The following is a 19,533-nucleotide window of genomic DNA, read 5'->3' as shown; positions in this document are numbered from 1 at the left end:
AATAAAGTGGTGATCCGAACTGACCTAAAACAGGGAATTTTTACTAGGATTAAATGTCAGGAATTGTGAAAAACTGAGTTTAAATGTATTTGGTTAAGGAGTATGTACACTTCAGACTTCCACTGTTAATACATTGTCACAGTGAACGCTTGTCTAAAATACATTGTTACAGTTGTTGGTTAGCAAGCTAGTGAATTTGAGCCATATTAGCATAGACATGATGTTCAAAACAAGACGGTATCAAGAACAAGATAAAACTATCTGAAATGAGCTTCGTACGATTCCCCACATGGCAGCTTCTTGTCATTGTTGCAAGCTAACTGACCATTCAGAAATAATAATGCACGCCATCCGGCCACATCGATGTGCAGGCATAATTTATCAGCCAACCACTCCTAGGAATTATTGGAATTCTACAGTTGTTCAATTAAATGTTTCAAGGAGAAAATGTTATATATTTTAGTAACTTAATTATACTTCAAGGAAAATGTTTACATTCTATTTTGTATGTTTAACTCACACAATGTAAAAGTATGTATTAAGGTGTCCGTCTTTAATAGAACAAATGTAGACATCAATAAATGTATTTCTTCAGAAATGGTGGGGGAATGCCAAGATGGATCTGCGGTGGCATTAAAACAGCACCCCTTGTCAGTCATCTAGTGTATATATGTAACCGATGTGAAATGGCTAGCTAGTTAGCGGTGGTGCGCGCTAATAGCGTTTCAATCGGGTGACGTCACTCGCTCTGCTGAGACCTGAAGTAGTTGTCCCCCCCCATCCCCTTTGACTTCAGAACCTAATTTTGTTGGGGAATGGACTCTACAAGGTGTCGAAACCGTTCCACAAGGATGCTGGCACATGTTGACTTCAGTGCTTCCCACAGTTGTGTCAAGTTGGCTGGATGTCCTTTGGGTGGTGGACCATTCTTGATACACACGGGAAACTGTTGAGCATGAAAAACCCAGCAGCGTTGTAGTTCTTGACACAAACCGGTGCACTTGGCACCTACTACCATATCCAGTTCAAATGCACTTAAATATTTTGTCTTGCCCATTCACCGTCTGAATGGCAAACATACACAATCCATGCCTCAAGGCTTAAAAATCTTTCTTTAACCTGTATCCTCCCCTTCATCTACACTGTTTGAAGTGGATTAAACAAGTGACATCAATATGGGATCATAGCCTTCACCTGGTCAGTCTATGTCATGGAAAGAGCAGGTGTCCTTAATGTTTTGTACACTCAGTGTATAAATCATTGCTGTGCACATTGATTGATGTTGGGTATGGCGAATAGCACACAGTAAATTCCAAACATTAATCAGAAGCATATACTACAAAGCAGAATCAATAAATTAGCCAGCTAACTTAATATATTGTGCAAAAACGTTTTATTTTTTTAGAAAGATGAGTTGAATGGGCATGGTCTAATTGACTCAACATCCAGAAACAAAGTTTAGCCAAAGACAGTCAGTGGTGGAAAAAGTATCACATTTTCATACTTGAGTAAAAGTAAAGATACCTTAATAGAAAATGACTAAAGTAAAAGTGAAGGTCACCCAATACAATACTACTTGAGTAAAGGTATTTGGTTTTAAACTTACTTAAGTATCAAAAGTAAATGTAATTGCTAAAATATACTTAAGTATCAAAAGTAAAAGTATAAATAATTTAAAATTCCGTATTTTAAGCAAACGAGATGGCACCATTTTCTTGTTTTTTACATTTAGAGGTAGCCAGGGGCTATTCTCCAACACTTGGACATCATTAACAAACGAAGCATGTGTGTTTAGTGAGTCTGCCAGATCAGAGGCAGTAGGGATAACCAGGGACGTTCAATTGATAAGTGCGTGAATTGGATCATTTGGTCCTGCTAAGCATTAAAAACTTATCAAGTACTTTTGGGTGTCAGGGAAAATATGTTGAGTAAAACGTACATTATTTTCATTAGTAATGTAGTTAAGTAAAAGTTGTTTACATTTTAAATAGTAAAGCAAAGTACAGATACCGAAAAAACGACTTAAGTAGTACTTTAAAGACTACAGTATGAAGATAGACAGTGTTTGCCTTGGACTGAAATAGGTGCCGGTGTTGTGCCGAAAATCTCCCCCCGGCCAGAATCCCCCCTTTGTGTTCTTCATTGTTGCGACTTGCTTGCTAGTTGAGTTTTCTGCTCTTCATTCCGTTTTCAGTTTAGCCTACATTTCACTGATCTTAGTAGCAGAAATAATTTTTGTCTTGAGTTTTCGGATTGGCTATTTGTTTCAAGTGCATGTGGCGGTTCTAGCTTGTATGGCGCCCTGGGCGAACCCCCCCTTCAGCATTCGCGTCCGCCCCGTGCCGCTCCCTGCAAGATGCCGGCTGCCCATGCCGCCGGTACCTATATCCGCTACTGATTTTGTATTAGTAGATAAATAAATCTATTTGGCAAAATTAATCTCTCACGTGTATTTTTCGACGAATATTTAGTCTTTGCGTGTCAAAAAAGATACACGTCAAATAAACTTGTTGCGTTCATATTTTCTTACGTAGTTGTTACACATTGATAACACTAATCACTAGTATTTCATATGTCACAACATTCATCGATTCGTATGCTATGATGCTGGTGAAGTTGTCTCACGCACCCACAGTGCTGTTCATTAAAAAAGCTAGCTAGCTCACGGATGCAAACAATGTTCTTCCCCCAAAAGATAGCAAAACGACAAATTTGTTTCAGTAGTAGCTAACTATATAGCTAGGTGTCATCATCTAAAATAACCCCCTTTTATAAAACAGCTCCCATTTGATTAATGGTTGTCGGACCCATATATGTAAAACTAGCCACAATTAGTGGACGTTGCGGTTAGCCTTCAAAATAAAGGTATGTATGTATCATTGACAGTGATGCAAATTACTCTCTGGCACTCCGGATTGAATTTACGAACCTCGCCCGAAATCAAACACTGTGACGATAGGGGATTTTTATTGGGGAAGCAGTTTTAGCCTATCACACATGTAGGCGATGTTGGCTAGTTTAACCCACGTCATTGAGTCCAACGATCCTCGCGCCACACGCCGTCATATCACAGGCACTCCTTCGATATAAAGTTGTTTAAAACGAAAATGAAAACGTGTCAGTTTGTCACTTTCACGAGGTTTGAGTAATAACATGGCCGACTACTTAAGACACGGCCTCTGATCTAGGTTGTGCCTTTAGATTTAGAGAAAATGAACAAATATGGAAGAACATTTCACTTCTCTTATTGACTTCTCAAACCCAGGACTGGTCTGTTTCGCAAGCGTTCCCGGATGTCTCGCGATGTTGCGTCTATAGGTTTAGAAACTCAGGGGTTTAGCTTCGGAATCAATAGCTATTTCTAGTTGTTTTATCAAAGTTAGGTGGCTAACTCATTGATAGTATACACCTCTGTAAAACAGATAGACAAAATAAATGGATATATAGATCAGGCCCACTGGATTCTCTATGGCTCCGGGTGCGAGCGTATTAATGGGCGTAATCAAGATAACCAATAGCAAGAGGGGGGGGCGAGTCGTCTGAGTGGGTCAGACGTCTCAGGTAAATAGACAGCTAGCTTGTCTTTCAAACCCCAGCCTTTTTTTCTGTCATCAACCGTGACTGCAAGCTGGGGTGCACAGAAAACAAACCAAAAACACGATCTGAGGGGGACCTCCGTCATCTCACAGTACCCGGCTAGCTAATTACGTTGATTGAAGAAGAGAGTTATCTGCCAGCAACAGTCAATAGCGACACCCGACACTCCTGCTAACGTCAGATAGCCACAGATAGTTTGCTGGGAGACTTTCAAGCCTATTCAAGCGTGCTAACGTTAGGTTTGAAGCGGTAAGGTAAGTTTGTTTGCATTAACGTTACAAGTCTTAGATAATGTTTTTTTTGAGGGGGGTTGTCACCCTTGCTTATCCCGAGGTAGTTGGTCAATATCCATCCATCAAATCATATTACTGCAATGTCTTTGCGTGCAGCTACAGCTGTTTGATATTAGCTATCAAACAGTTGCTTAGCTAGCTATGCCAGCTAGCTGATTTGGAGAGTTGGTTAGTGAGGAGGTGGCTGCATCAGGGGTAAAAATGGGAATTGCAGCTGCATCTCTCCAAAATGATGGTGACATTTCAACATTTAGAATTCTCTACCACCTTTAAACGTTTGGACTCAAGCAAATAGTAACATCGATTCCCTATGTTCTGATACGTCTAACGTGAGAACATTGAGATTGATTTGTTTGCTCTTTCTATCAGTGAAGAACCTTGACATTGTTGCACCAGGTAAAGTTGCTGGAGGATTCCGTCTCTACAGTTGTGTTTGATTACAATGAGCTGCACTGGGGTCGGACAGCATGGCAGTGTAGCGTAAGACCATGGCGCACTTGAAAGATGTGGCTTGAAAAAACATACCTTAATTCAGGGGTGAGAAATTAGTTGTACTCCGAATCGTCCCATTATCCCAACTGTTACACTGGGAAGATTGAACAGAAAGACTAAGATGGCACTAAATAATAAATAAAGTGAATGACATGCCCACCTAATGCCGGACAGGACTGATGAATGACTGCTTGGTGGTTTGCAAGCTCGGTGGTAGGTAGGTTGATGTCATGGTACAGTGGACTGCACCCACTGATTAGTGACACTAAAGCCATCCAAGTACCAAAATACATCTTCTTGGAGGATACAAGGTACTCCTTGAAATGAAGTAACATAGTAGTAATCTCTTGGACATGAGAGCATAAAAGATATGGCCTATCTTAAATAAAATCACTTCTAATCACTTTAGGGCCCTCAGCAAAGCTCACCTCCGGCACCTTGACTTGAACTACTCCCCGTATGGGGGCAGGTACAGGGCACCTGCTTACTGCAAAAACAGGACTCAGACTGGTCTTCATACTGTACTGTAGGACGGGGCGATATACAATATATGTTGTGTGACGATAGAAAAACGTCTATCGTTTCATATTGTGCTCATTTATTTCTTTGTGTCGCAAATCACACTCTTTATGGCAATATTTTTCGTCAATTGGACAACGCTTTGCATTCTTCCACATCTGCCGTGTGGAAGGAAATCTGCAACACAAACAAACATGGAAGAGAGTGAACGTGGCACGGAGACACTGAGCTCGTACCTAAAACAGGGGCAACTTCGGTTGCATGGACGTGGTTTGGATATGAAAAGTCTGACACGGACCAGAAAACTGTCTCCTGCAAAATATTCCGCAGGCCGGTCCCAACAACCGGCTCAAACACCACTAACCTCTTTTACTACCTTCGCAAGAATCATGTGAAACAGTATGGAGAGAGTCTATGGATGAGACTCAAAAAAAGTACAGTCGAGTGCTCAAAACAAACCCCCCCTGATTAAAAATTCCCTGTTTTAGGTCAGTTCGGATCACCACTTTATTTTAGGAATGTGAAATGTCAGAATAATAGTAGAGAGAATAATTTATTTCAGCTTTTATTTCTTTCATTACATTCTCAGTGGGTCAGAAGTCTACATACACTCAATTAGTGTTTGGTAGTATTGCCTTTTAAATTGTTTAACTTGGGTCAAATGTTTCAGGTAGACTTCCACAAGCTTCCCACAATAAGTTGGGTGAATTTTGGCCCATTCCTCCTGACAGAGCTGAGTCAGGTTTGTAGGCCTCTTTACTCGCACACGCTTTTTCAGTTCTGACCACAAATCTTCTATAGGATTGAGGTCAGGGCTTTGCAATGGCCACTCCAATACCTTGACTTTACTGTCCTTAAGCCATTCTGCCACAACTTTGGAAGTATGCTTGGGGTTATTGTCCATTTGGAAGACCCATTTGCAACCAAACTTTAACGTCCTGACTGATGTCTTGAGATGTTGCTCAATATATCCACATAATTGTCCTCCCTCATGATGCCATCTATTTTGTTTAGTGCAACAGTCCTTCCGGAAGCAAAGCACCCCCAAAACATGATGCTGCCACCCCAATGCTTCATAGTTGGGATGGTGTTCTTCAGCTTGCAAGCATCCCATTTTTCATCCAAACATGACAATGGGCATTATGGCCAAACGGTTCTATTTTTTGTTTCATCAGACCAGAGGACGTTTCTCCAAAAAGTACAATCTTTCTCCCCATGTGCAGTTGCATACCGTGGTCTGGCTTTTTTCTGGCGGTTTTGGAGCAGTGGCTTCTTCCTTGCTTAGCGGCCTTTCAGGTTATGTCGATATAGAACTTGTTTTACTGTGGATATAGTGAAACTGTGGATACTTTTGTACCTGGTTCCTCCAGCATCTTCACAAGGTCATTTGCTGCTGTTCTGGGATTGATTTGCATTTTTCACATCAATGTACGTTTATCTCTAGGAGACAGAATGCATCTTCTTCCTGAGCGGTATGATGGCTGCGTTGTCCCATGGTGTTTATACTTGCTTACTATTGTTTGTACAGATGAACGTGGTACCGTCAAGCGTTTGGAAATTGCTCCCAAGGATGAACCAGACTTGTGGAGGTGTACAATTTTCCCATGATGTCAAGCAAAGAGGCACTGAGTTAGAAAGTAGGCCTTGAAATACATCCACAGGTACACCTTAATTGACTCAAATGATGTCAATTAGCCAGAAGCTTCTAAAGCCATGACATCATTTTCTGGAATTTCCCAAGCTATTTAAAAGGCACAGTCAACTTAATGTATGTAAACTTCTGACCCACTGGAATTGTGATACAGTGAATTATAAGTGAAATAATCTGTCTGTAAACAATTGTTGGAACAATTATTTGTGTCATGCACAAAGTAGATGTCCTAACCGACTTGCTAAAACTATAGTTTGTTAATAAGAAAATTGTGGAGTGGTTGAAAAACACATTTTAATGACTCCAACCTAAGTGTATGTAAACTTCCGACTTCAATTGTGTGTTTTTTTTTTTTTTTGACAACTGCAAACTTCAAGGATTTGGTTTTATGGAGATCTGTGACATCATCGGCCTCCCCCCTTGCTTGAGGAACAATAGAGAACAAAAGAGGAAATGCCCAATCCCTTTAATTCTATATCATTACATACCTGGACCACCTATTGAGATCGTCCTTTTGTGAAATAAATTAGGTGAAAAGGAGATTGGAGTGCCACTTCAAGGCATTATGCCTTATCATATCAAAGTTTATTTGTCACGTGCGCCGAATACAACACTACAATACATAAAGTTTAATGCTTTCTTACAGGCTCTAACCAATAGTGCAGAGAAAGAAAGAAAAAAAAACTGTTGGTAAGTGAAGAAATAAAACAACAGTAAAAAGAGTAGCAAGGCTATATACAGACACCTTGTCGTCAAGCTTATTGAGGTAGTATGTACATTTCGATATGGGTAAAGTGACTATGCATGTATGATGAACAGAGTAGCAGTAGCGTGAAAAGAGGAGTGGGCGGGTGTTGGGACACAATGCCGATAGCCCGGTTAGCCAATGTGCGGGAGCACTGGTTGGTCGGTAGTATGTACATGAATGTATAGTTAAAGTGATTATCCATATAAGATAAACAGAGAGTAGCAGCAGCGTAAAAGAGGGGTTGGGGGGGAGGCACACAATGCAAATAGTCTGGGTAACCATTTGGTCTTATGGCTTGGGGGTAAAAACTGTTGAGAAGCCTTTTTGTCCTAGGCTTGGCACTCCGGTACCGCTTGCCATGCGGTAGACTGTTCTCTGTACTATGATTGGGTGGCTGAGGTCTTTGACCATTCTTAGGGCCTTCCTCTGACACCGCCTGGTGTAGAGGTCCTGGATGGCAGGCAGCTTTGCTCCAGTGATGTACTGGGCCATACGCACTACCCTCTGAAGTGCCTTTCGGTCGGACGCCAAACAATTGCCGTACCAGGCAGTGATGCAACCGGTCAGGATGCTCTCGATGTTGCAGCTGTAGTACCTTCTGCCTTATCCCAAGGGTTCTCAGCCATAAGCATCACTTACTGTTGGGACCATGTGAACTACAATCCCAACGCACTTTAACGCTTAGAAACTTCAATCATCGCTTGCGATTACGGTTTTCGAAAGTTCCATATGTTATCTTTCATATCAGTGGAGAAAATCCTTCAAATAACAAGGATGCTCTCCTTGTAGTAGGTTTGCACAGACCCATACGGCTGTGTGCTTCCAGCCGACGAACTACACTTCCGGCCCAGTTACGCTTACGCTTTGGTCTTCGAGCACACTCGGTGGCTAATTTGCACGGGTGGTCACTTCTATTTTCGATAAACAAGCACTAACATGGAGGTAAGGCCGTGTTGGATGCTCATTTTATTATTTCTTGCTGAAATGGAAAAAAAAAACGTTCCGTATGTTAACAATATTGTACTGCAATCGATGTGTTAATGTTCAGACAGTGTCGGTGCTCTTAACAACTCCCCTGGCCAGGAAATGAATTGACGCTAAAGGTAGTGTCTATTACTAAGCAAGGCCATCACTAGCTTCTATACCCAGAAAGTCTTAAACCCCACCCATTTCTACATTTTCTCTTCTTAAAATGTGATGTTTAACCTTTAGGCACAAGTTTAGCTGTGTGGTTAACTCTAACTTTACATTAAGACCAAAAACACACATTTGGCAGTCATTTTTGACTGTGTGGATATTAGAAGCCAGTAGAAGACTCCTGTTGACTCGTTCTCATATAGGCCTAGCAGTGTTCTTCGATCACTATCCTGGGATCCAATAAAGTGTCCAGTGTCTGGTTTCCCGATAGCGCTGGGTCTTAGGGTTATGATTATTATTCTTTTTTAACGATGCATCTTTCCTACAATTTGAAGCATATTTTTAAAACCTTGCTTGTTTGTATCAATTGCAAAGACATTGGTAACTTTATTTATTAGTCAACTTTGTTGTGAGGTTATCGGCAGTCACCGAGACAATCTCATGGTTTATCCATGTTTAGTGCAGATGTTCCGTATATAAAGTGACATGGGAGGGCAAAAAAGCAACTAATGACGCACTTAGCTGTTCTACGAGTGGTCTGAGGCAGGCGTAAGATTACTTGTGTTTTTAAATTCTACGTTAACAAACGATGGTTTTGGGAAACGGCACAGATTTAAAGATGCTCCTACGAAGGTTAAAACGGTGAACCTAGCCTTAAGATTCTTTAGGGAAACTGGGCCCTGGCCAGTCCAAAGTGCAGACCAGACCCATGGCTTGGGTCTGCAGGACCAATCTAAAGAACACTGCCGTAGTAGCCTATATTGTGCATGAGTAACCCAACCATCTATTGTGAGAATTTCTAATGGTTTCTACTTTTTTCACCACTTACTAACCAACTGTTGTCCCTACATTTCCAGTCTGCAAATTTGCTACATTCATGGTTACAGAAGGCATTTAGGCCTAGGTTCAAGTTACCCTTGCCAGGCTTACAGCGATACTGAGCACATGGCTGGGAAAGAGACGAGGTTCAAATATGGGAATCTTTACATAGCCTGTATTTGTTTCACCCTGCAGTGTATTTGCATGTACTGTCTTAAAGGAAATGATCAGCAGGAATCAGACTTAATCAGATGTTTTTCTCATTTTAGGTTGTACCATTAATTGAGGCCTATTCATATAGCTGGATCTATACAATATCCATTCACAACCACAAAGTGAGCTGTCTAGTAGATGGTATCTGTTAATTAAACAGGAATAATTGGTCACATACACATGGTTAGCAGATGTGAGTGTGGCGGAATGCTTGTGCTTCTTGTTCCGACAGTGCAGTAATATCTAACAAGTAATCTAACAAATTCCCCAACAACTACCTAATACACACATCTAAAGGGGTGAATGAGAATATGTACATATACAGTGGGGCAAAAAGGTTTAGTCAGCCACCAATTGTGCAAGTTCTCCCACTTAAAAAGAAGAGGCCTGTAATTTTCATCATAGGTACACTTCAACTATGACAGACAAAATGAGTTGGCCATACACAAGGCATGAATTGTACAAAATGAATGCTGTCAAACCAGATTTAATCTATTCAAGAACATGCATTTTAACTTGCCTTGTTTTGTTGTCATAGCAATATTTCTGAACAGGTTGTTTCAGGTATTATTTCTTCAGTTGGACAACGTTCTTATGTCAAAATGGAAGAGTGGCTGAGTCATTTGTTACAGTAAAAAGGACTTATTTTAACCATCATATCCCCTTTGATCATACAGTGGGGCAAAAAAGTATTTAGTCAGCCACCAATTGTGCAAGTTCTCCCACTTAAAGATGTGAGGCCTGTTTTTTTTCATCATAGGTACACTTCAACTATGACAGACAAAATTAGAAAAAAAATCCAGAAAATCACATTGTAGGATTTTTAATGAATTTATTTGCAAATTATGGTGGAAAATAAGTATTTGGTCAATAACAAAAGTTTCTCAATACTTTGCCATTGCCAACAAAGGGTATATAAGAGGTCAAATGTTTTCTGTAAGTCTTCACAAGGTTTTCACACACTGTTCCTGGTATTTTGACCCATTCCTCCATGCAGATCTCCTCGAGAGCTGTGATGTTTTGAGGCTGTTGCTGGGCAACACCGACTTTCAACTCCCTCCAAAGATTTTCTATGGGGTTGTGATCTGGAGACTGGCTAGGCCACTCCAGGACCTTGAAATGCTTCTTACGAAGCCACTCCTTTGTTGCCCGGGCGGTGTGTTTGGGATCATTGTCATGCTGAAAGACCCAGCCACGTTTCATCTTCAATGCCCTTGCTGATGGAATGAGGTTTTCACTCAATCTCACGATACATGGCCCCATTCATTCTTTCCTTGACACGGATCAGTCGTCCTGGTCCCATTGCAGAAAAACAGCCCCAAAGCATGATGTTTCCACCCCCATGCTTCACAGTAGATATGGTGTTCTTTGGATGCAACTCAGCATTCTTTGTCCTCCAAACACGACGAGTTGAGTTTTTACCAAAAAGTTATATTTTGGTTTCATCTGACCGTATGACATTCGCCCAATCTTCTTCTGGATCATCCAAATGCTCTCTAGCAAACTTCAGGCGGGCCTGGACATGTCCTGGCTTAAGCAGGGGGACATGTCTGGCACTGCAGGATTTGAGTCCCTGGCGGCATAGTGTGTTACTGATGGTAGGCTTTGTTACTTTGGTCCCAGCTCTCTGCAGGTCATTCACTAGGTCCCCCCGTGTGGTTCTGGGATTTTTGCTCACCGTTCTTGTGATCATTTTGATCCCGTGGGGTGAGATCTTGCGTGGAGCCCCAGATCGGGGGAGATTATTAGTGGTCTTGTATATCTTCCATTTCCTAATAATTGCTCCCACAGTTGATTTCTTCAAACCAAGCTGATTACCAGTCTTCCCAGCCTAGTGCAGGGCTACAATTTTGTTTCTGGTGTCCTTTGACAGCTCTTTGGTCTTGGCCATAGTGGAGTTTGGAGTGTGACTGTTTGAGGTTGTGGACAGGTGTCTTTATACAGGAAACGAGTGGAGGACAGAGGAGCCTCTTAAAGAAGAAGTTACAGGTCTGTGAGAGCCAGAAATATTGCTTGTTTGTAGGTGACCAAATACTTATTTTCCACCATAATTTGCAAATAAATTAATTAAAAATCCTACAATTTTGTCTGGCATAGTTGAAGTGTACCTATGATGAAAAAAAACAGGCCTCACATCTTTAAGTGGGAGAACTTGCACAATTGGTGGCTGACTAAATACTTTTTTGCCCCACTGTAAATATATGGATGAGTGATAGCCGGGACAGGCAAGGTGCAGTAGATGGTATAAAATATAGTATATACATGTGATATGAGTAATGTAAGATATGTAAACATTATTAAGAAGGCATTGTTTAAAGTGACTAGTGATCCATTTATTAAAGTGTCCTGTGACTGGGTCTCAATGTGGGCAGCAGTCTTTCTGAGCTGGTGATTGCTGTTTAGCAGTCTGATGTCCTTAAGATAGCTGTTTCTCGGTCCCAGCTTTGATGCACCTGTGGTGACCTCGCTTTCTGGATGTGGCGGCAGGTAGCCTAGTGGTTAGAACATTTGACTAGTAACCAAAAGATTGTAAGATGAAATCCCCGAGCTGACAAGGTAAAACAATCTGTCGTTCTGCCCCTGAATAAGGCAGTTAACCCACTGTTCCTAGGCCATCATTGAAAATAAGCATTTGTTTTTAACTGACTTGCCTAGTTAAATAAATGTAAAAAATAAATTGCGGTGTGAACAGGCAGTGGCTCGGGTGGTCACACCACTATCATCCAGAAGGCGAGGTCAGTACAGGTTCATCAAAGCTGGGACCGAGAGAGTGAGAAACGGCTTCAGCGACCTTGTCAAATGTAGACTTCCCGCAGCACTCTTCTCAGTAAGTCAGAGGTCATTCTTATCTGTTTAATGGTTGTCTACAACATCAACTCCTTGCACTATAATTGTCATTTATATAACTCACCAAGTTTCCACAAGAAAACAAGTTGTCGAATGAAGGTGTTGAGTGATAGTCAAGAGCATGTCGGCTCTGGAGTAATCTGTGCCAGATGAGTTGATAAAGTTTGAGGCTTTGTGTTTCTTCAATAGCGCTTCCATACCTGTATGTTTATACCTGCATGGGGGGGTTTAGCCAACAACTTTGTCTTGTTACTATTGCACTCTGGTTACAATCAGTGCTTTCAACAAAAGTATCTCTTGGGTACTGCATTCCAGAATGTTTAGGATTAAGCCTAGTCTCGATGTAATAAAACAACTTTTGTGTAGATAAAAATGAACAGGCTACAACTTTGTTGTTTTGTTAGTGGGCTATAGGCCTAGTAATGGATGCCACATTACTTTGGTGAACTGGGTTGGTGTTTTTATGCATGTTAAATCTGGTTTTAAGACAATTGCCCTAACATGTTCAGTCATGTTGACTCCCCAGTCTCGTATTTCTGTTCCTGTTGTGGAGTGGAAAGGACCAGCACAGAGATAAATGTAAGCACGTTTTATTGAAAATGTTAACCACCTTGTTCTGCCTGTTGTAGCCCGTTTTCATAGTTGTCAGCAGACTGACCTTGTTGAACTATTTCTCTATTAGTGTCGTCTTTCCAGATGAGAGATGGCCAAGCCTAGTTGTCACAATGTTGACTACTCTAACTGGCTCCTTGTCCAACCCTTGACTGTACACGTTTGACTCTCCAATGAGGTAATACTACATCATTTTAAATACATTTAGGTTTGATAAACCAACCTTTTTTTAGTTCTCTCTCTCTGTGTAGTATTAATAACTCATTGGTGAGTCAACCTTGTCTGGAAAGAAGACACTGTAGGTGAGAATGGAGAGACTGTTCAACAAGGTCAGTCTGCTGACGGGTGCTCCTTTTGGTGCCAGACTTTCTCTCCAGAGCCCTCGTTAAGCCATAAAGCAAACGCACCCTGTCAGCTTCAATCCAGAACACATTGAAATACATTTGCAGCCTATTCTTGCCGGGGGAAAAAACTGTGCAGGAATGGTTGACAGGTGACATTAGTTGGAGGCAAAAATGTGCAAGGCTGTATTACAGTAGGCTGCCCTTTACCATGTTGCACAAGTGAGTGGACAAGAGGAATGTCATCAAGAATATAGTCTTTCATTTGGCCCACTTTCTTTCATTCAACCACACTTTATTTAGGATCACAAGTGCTGAGCTTGTTATGACTGATCAATGACCATCTTTAGCTCCTGTTAAAACATTTGCTGTTTAGACCTAGTGTTTTGGTGTTTGGATGGACTGTTATGATCCAGGACCCGGCTTTCAGATAGTAATGGAATTTAGGCTTAACGATGCAATTTTCTCACAACGGCCGAAGATGTAACATGCGTTTCCCAAAACACCACGCAGAGAGAACGGTCACGAAGTGTATCGTCGGAGCATGTCGATACTGATAGGATCGAAAGAAAGGGAGCGCTGCTCTCAGATCAGCTTTCTCCGTTCAAATCTTACCGCTTAACATGAATTATTTCACAATATTGACAATGGATCCGCTCCTAAAGTGAGATTACCACCGATGGCTGCAAATATTGAGGCAGCTTATTATACTGAGCAAAAATATAAATGCAACGTGTAAAGTGTTGGTCTCATGTTTCATGAGCTGAAATGAAAGATCCCAGACATTTTCCATATGCACAATGCTTTTCTCTAATTTTCTGCACACATTTGTTTACATCCCTGTTAGTGAGCATTTCTCCTTTTGCCAAGACTATTCACCTGCGGGATCATCTGAGACCAGCCACCTGAACAGCTGATGAAACTGTGGGTTTGCATAACCATAGAATTTCTTATACAAAACTGTCAGAAAACGTCTCAGGGAAGCTCATCTTCGTGCTCGTCGTCCGCACCAGTGTCTTAACCTGACTGCAGTTCTGTGTCGTAACTGACTTCAGTGGGCAAATGCTCACCTACGATGACCACTGGTGCGCTGGAGAAGTGTGCTCTTAACAGATGAATCCCGGTTTCAACTGTACCGGTCATATGGCAGATGGTTTGCTGATGTCAACACAGTGCCCCATGGTCGAGTTAGAATTATTACACTCAGCTATGGGCAGGCATAAACTTCAGACAACGAACACAATTGCATTTTATTGATGGCAATTTGAATGCACAAAGATACCGTGATGAGATCCCGAGGCCCATTGTCGTGTCATTTATCTGCCTTAATCACCTCATGTTTAAGCATCATAATGCACGACCCCCCCCCCCCCCCATGTCTCAAGGATCTGTACACAATTCCTGGAAGCTGAAAATGTCCCAGTTCCATGGCCTCCGTAGTCACCAGATATGTCACCCATTTGAGCATGTTTGTGTTTGGGATGCTCTGGATCAACGTTATGACAGCGTCTTCCATTTCCTGCCAGTATCCAGCAACTTCACACAGCCACTGAAGAGGAGTGGGTCAACATGCCACAATCAACAGCCTGATCGACTCTATGCGAAGGAGATGTCGTGCTGCTTGAGGCAAAAGGTGGTCACTGACTGGTTTTTCTGAGCCACGTCCCCTACTTTTTAAATTTATTTTATAATACATTTTTTTTTTAAAGGTGTCTGACCAGCCAATGTATATCTGCATTCCCAGTCATGTGAACTCCATAGACTAGGGCCTAATTTATTTCAACTGACTGATTTCCTAATATGAACTGCAACTTTTTATATTGTTTTATTTTTGTTCAGTCTACAATGCTGACCCAATAAAAATTAATAAAAATTCATTTTGGCACATCATTGCGCACGTTCTAGGCTACACATTAAATGCAGTATATTGAGTCAAATTAGACGACGGTCGCCTGCAAGTAGCAAAACAGAACTCAATTGTATGAACATGAAATGTAACTTAAAATATGTTTGAAATTGTATCAATTGCAAAGACGTTGGCAACTTTGTATTTCTCTTCAACTTTTGTTCAGAAGTAATTGTCGGTCACAGAGATGGATAAACCATGTGATTATCTGTTTAGCGGATAATCTTCAGTGTATAAAGTGACGCGTGGTGGGCAAAAAAGGATCTGATGCACTTAAGCTGTTCTAAGTAGTTTAATATGGATGAGTTTGGGAAACAGCCCAGAGATTTAACGATGCTCCTACGAAGGTTCTAACGTTTAACTTAGCCTTAAGATGCGTTTCGGGAAACCGGGCCCTGTTGTATCGACCCTGATCAACCTCTTAAGTGTTGATCAGTTGGCATGTTCATGGGAATACTTATGCAGATTTGGGATATCCTTGAATTGGATCTGTAGAACTGCTGGTCGGACCATGAAGTCTGAACTCTACTGCTACTGGAGTTCAATGCGGCTTCTGTGTCAGAGGACCAGTCTCATGATGGTTACTACAACAGGCCAACAGTTTTTGGATACTCCGAAGGGTTTTGATTGATTTGTGAGCTGGGGTCGTGCGTTAGCACAGTTGGACCATAAAACAATTTTATATTTAACTTTTTAAGTTCAAGTTCAAACCTGTTCCTTTCCCCTTGGCCTTTTTCTTAAGGAATCAGCTATTGCCACATTGAGCTTCTAACTACACGCTAACCAATTTCTTAGGCAAATTTTCTCTGGCTATTGCAGTCTTCCTGTGAATAATGGGAATGTTGAACGTTTCTACTCCTTTCCAGAGATCTGTGGTCAGTGTTATAAATTGAGTCTGTCTCTGTCCACTCCCCACTACTCTCCTTACTGTTACTTGCACTCCTTCCAAGGCAATTCTATCTTTTGATGTCTTGTGCAGATATTTTTAATCACTGTACTTTCCCGATGCCAGTGGAATGTAAACAGCTGACTAAACTGTAGAAATGGCCATCTACTATTCCCAAATTCTTTCCAAGGTAAAGGAAGCGTTAGCTATAAATCGCTCACGATTTAGATAGTCCTGTCTGTCTTTTAATGCAACATTTTGTTTGCTTTACAGCCATAGGCGATCTCCTTGACAAGGTTGACATTTTTAGTGTCTTAAGTTAGACTACATACCACTGTGTATATAGGTCAGGACCTGTGTTGCATCATGCATGGGCTGTCAGTTGTTTACTCGTTCCTTCCTGTTCTGTCCCCCCCCGTCCTCGACCTGTGTAGATGCTGCTGCAGGTTGGAGGCATGCGTTCGGCCCTGGGGCTGCTGGCTGTCAGGAGGGCATGCTGCCTGTCCCGCTCCAACCACACCTCCCCTCGTACTCTGGAGTACAAGCCCATCAAAAAGGTTATGGTGGCCAACAGAGGTACAGTAACCATTCTCCCACCCTGGCCATTCTGTAGACACTGAAATGTCAGCCAAAGTCTTAGAGAGTTTCCTCTCGCCACATAATTCAATCCCCAGCTGACTAATTCAACCGCTTGTAGGTGAGATTGCTATCCGTGTGTTCCGGGCCTGCACTGAGCTGGGGATCCGGACGGTGGCTGTCTACTCTGAACAGGACACAGGCCAGATGCACAGGCAGAAGGCAGATGAGGCTTACCTCATAGGGAAGGGCCTGCCGCCAGTGGCTGCCTACCTGGACATCCCTGACATCATCAAAGTGGCCAAGGTCTGAGATTTTAATATGCGTCTCTTCAAACTTTTCTGAACCAATTCTCACTACGTTTTAAGATCACACCTTTACGCTGTCTTGCCACAACTTTGTCGTATCATATATTTTATTCTCAGGAGAATGATGTGGATGCCATCCACCCGGGGTACGGCTTCCTGTCTGAGCGATCAGACTTTGCCCAGGCGTGTGCCGATGCTGGGGTACGCTTCATTGGCCCTTCCCCTGAAGTGGTGCGCAAGATGGGAGACAAAGTGGAGGCTCGAGCCATCGCTATCCGTGCAGGTAGGCTGGACACACTGCAATTCTCAGGACTGTTTTTTTAGGTTTTAAATATTTTTCAGCAGCATCCTCAAACACAGTCTTGCTGACATTGCGGACAGTTAAGTAGAAGTTTATTTACACTCGGCTAACCTCATGTTTTATTTTTATTTTTTTATTTCTTCCAGGGGTCCCAGTGGTACCAGGGACCGACGGCCCCGTCACTTGCCTGTCGGAAGCCCAGGAGTTTTCCAAAACCTATGGCTTTCCCATCATCTTCAAGGCTGCTTACGGCGGTGGGGGCAGGGGGATGAGGGTGGTCAAAGAGTACGAGGTGAGTAGAGATATCTGCAAGTAAGTAGGGGCTCCAATCTGAGCGTTTTTGTCTTTGTGCTGTTTGACTTGTTGATCCCCCGTCGGTCGACGTGTGTAGGAGCTGGAGGAGAACTATCAGCGTGCGTACTCTGAGGCCCTGGCTGCGTTTGGGAACGGTGCTCTGTTCGTGGAGAAGTTCGTTGAGAGACCCAGACACATTGAAGTGCAGATCCTGGGTGAGTTTGTTCGCTCAACTGTTTTTGGGGGACATTGTGATTCTGTATTTTATTAGGATTCCCACTAGCTACTACTAAAGCAGCAGCAGCTGCTCTTCCTAAGGCCCACACAAAACATGACATAATACAGAACATTCATGGACAAGAACAGCGCAAGGACAGAACTGCATACATTTAGAATAAGAATACACACTTGAATACATGTATGCTTTAGTTTTCCATGCGTCAAGCATTCATTATAACGGCTGTGCTGCAGCCATTCATTTTCCCATATTGCAATCCTTTACTCCTGTCATAATTGCTTTGTCCTGAGCAGGTCCTGCCATCCTAATCTCACAGCACCAGTTCTGTAAACACCAGAGAGAATCTCACATCAGGAACCATCCGTGTCCTTGATTCTTCCTTTTTGACGTCAATGCTATGCATAATCATGTGATTCATGAATGCTACTGAATGCAAGTGCAACACACGAAAATGAAAATGCAATAATCATGTTGAGTTTCACCCCTGAATACATTAATATTCAGACCCTTTACTCAGTACTTTGTTGAAGAACCTTTGGCAGCGATTACATCCTTGAGTCTTCTTGGGTATGACGCTACAAGCTTGGCACACCTGTATTTGGGGAGTTTCTCCCCTTCTCTTCAGATCCTCTCAAGCTGTCAGGTTGGACGGGGAGCGTCTCTGCACAGCTATTTCAGTTTCTCCAGAGATGTTTAGGTCCGGGCTCTAGCTAGGCCACTCAAGGACATTCAGAGACCCGTCCCTGAAGCAACTCCTGAGTTGTCTTAGCTTTGTGCTTAGGGTCTTTGTTCTGTTGGAAGGTGAACCTTTGCTCCAGTCTGAGAACCTGCTCCAGAGCGCTCAGGACTTCTGACTAGTCTCCCAGTCCCTGCCACTGAAAAACATCCCCACAGCATGATGCTGTCACCACCATGCTTTACCATAGGGATGGTGCCAGGTTTCTCCAGACATGACACTTGGCATTTAGGCCAAGGAGGTCAATCTTGGTTTCATCAGACCAGAGAATCTTGTTTCTCATGGTCTGTGAGTCCTTTTAAGTGCATTTTGGCAAACTCCAAGCGGAGTGGTTTCCGTCTGGCCACTACCATAAAGGCCTGATTGGTGAAGTGCTGCAGAGATGGTTATCCTTTTGGAAGGTTATCCCATCTCCACAGAGGAATTCTGTAACTCTGTCAGAGTGACCATCGGGTTCTTGGTCACCTCCCTGACCACGGACCTTCTCCCCTGATTGATCAGTTTGGCCGGGCGGCCAGCTCTAGGACCGGCTTGGCGATTCCACACTTCTTCCATTCAAAAATGGAGGCCACTGTGTTCTTGGGGACCTTCAATGCTGCAGAAATGTTTTGCTACCCTTCCTCGGATCTGTGCCTCGACACAATCCTGTCCCGGAGCTCTACAGACAATTCCTTTGACCTCATGGCTTGGTTTTTGCTCTGACATGCACTGTCAGCTGTGGGACCTTTATATAGACGGGTGTGTGTGTGCCTTTTCAAAATCATGTCCAATCAATTCAATTTACCACAGGTGGATTCCAATCAAGTTGTAGTAACATCTCAAGGATGATCAATGGAAACAGGATGCACCTGAGCTCAATTTTTAGTCTCATAGCAAAGTGTCTGAATACTTATGTAAATAATGCATTTCTGTTTTTTATTGATATATTTGTCAATTTCTAAACATGTTTTTGCTTTGTCATAATGGGGTGTTGTCTAGATTGAGGGGGGGTGTATGATTTTATCCATTTTAGAATAAGG

General features: G+C 42.4%; 2 protein-coding genes across 4 annotated transcripts in view; both read left to right on the top strand.

Moving 5' to 3' along the window:
- Positions 1-19,533, top strand: part of LOC135550436 (bcl2-associated agonist of cell death-like) — a 339,230-nt gene that overhangs the window by 151,005 nt on the left and 168,692 nt on the right. The window lies entirely within an intron of this gene.
- The window catches only part of LOC135550424 (pyruvate carboxylase, mitochondrial-like), a 92,897-nt gene continuing 76,547 nt past the window's right edge, over positions 3,184-19,533 (top strand). The window contains exons 1-6 of one of the 3 annotated variants that reach the window (XM_064981216.1): positions 3,184-3,846; positions 16,496-16,637; positions 16,759-16,943; positions 17,063-17,228; positions 17,393-17,538; positions 17,638-17,755. In XM_064981216.1, the coding sequence (XP_064837288.1) occupies positions 16,496-16,637; positions 16,759-16,943; positions 17,063-17,228; positions 17,393-17,538; positions 17,638-17,755 (757 nt within the window). In that variant the 5' untranslated portion in view covers positions 3,184-3,846. Of the gene's footprint in view, positions 3,852-12,842; positions 12,896-16,495; positions 16,638-16,758; positions 16,944-17,062; positions 17,229-17,392; positions 17,539-17,637; positions 17,756-19,533 lie in introns of those variants that run through there. The other 2 variants (XM_064981215.1, XM_064981217.1) reach the window with 2 other exon arrangements.

The sequence above is a fragment of the Oncorhynchus masou genome, chromosome 12, assembly GCF_036934945.1.
Source record: "Oncorhynchus masou masou isolate Uvic2021 chromosome 12, UVic_Omas_1.1, whole genome shotgun sequence".
Classification (NCBI taxonomy): Eukaryota; Metazoa; Chordata; class Actinopteri; order Salmoniformes; family Salmonidae; genus Oncorhynchus; species Oncorhynchus masou.
Note: the sequence above shows the minus strand (reverse complement) of the source record. Positions and strands in the feature narration are given on the sequence as shown.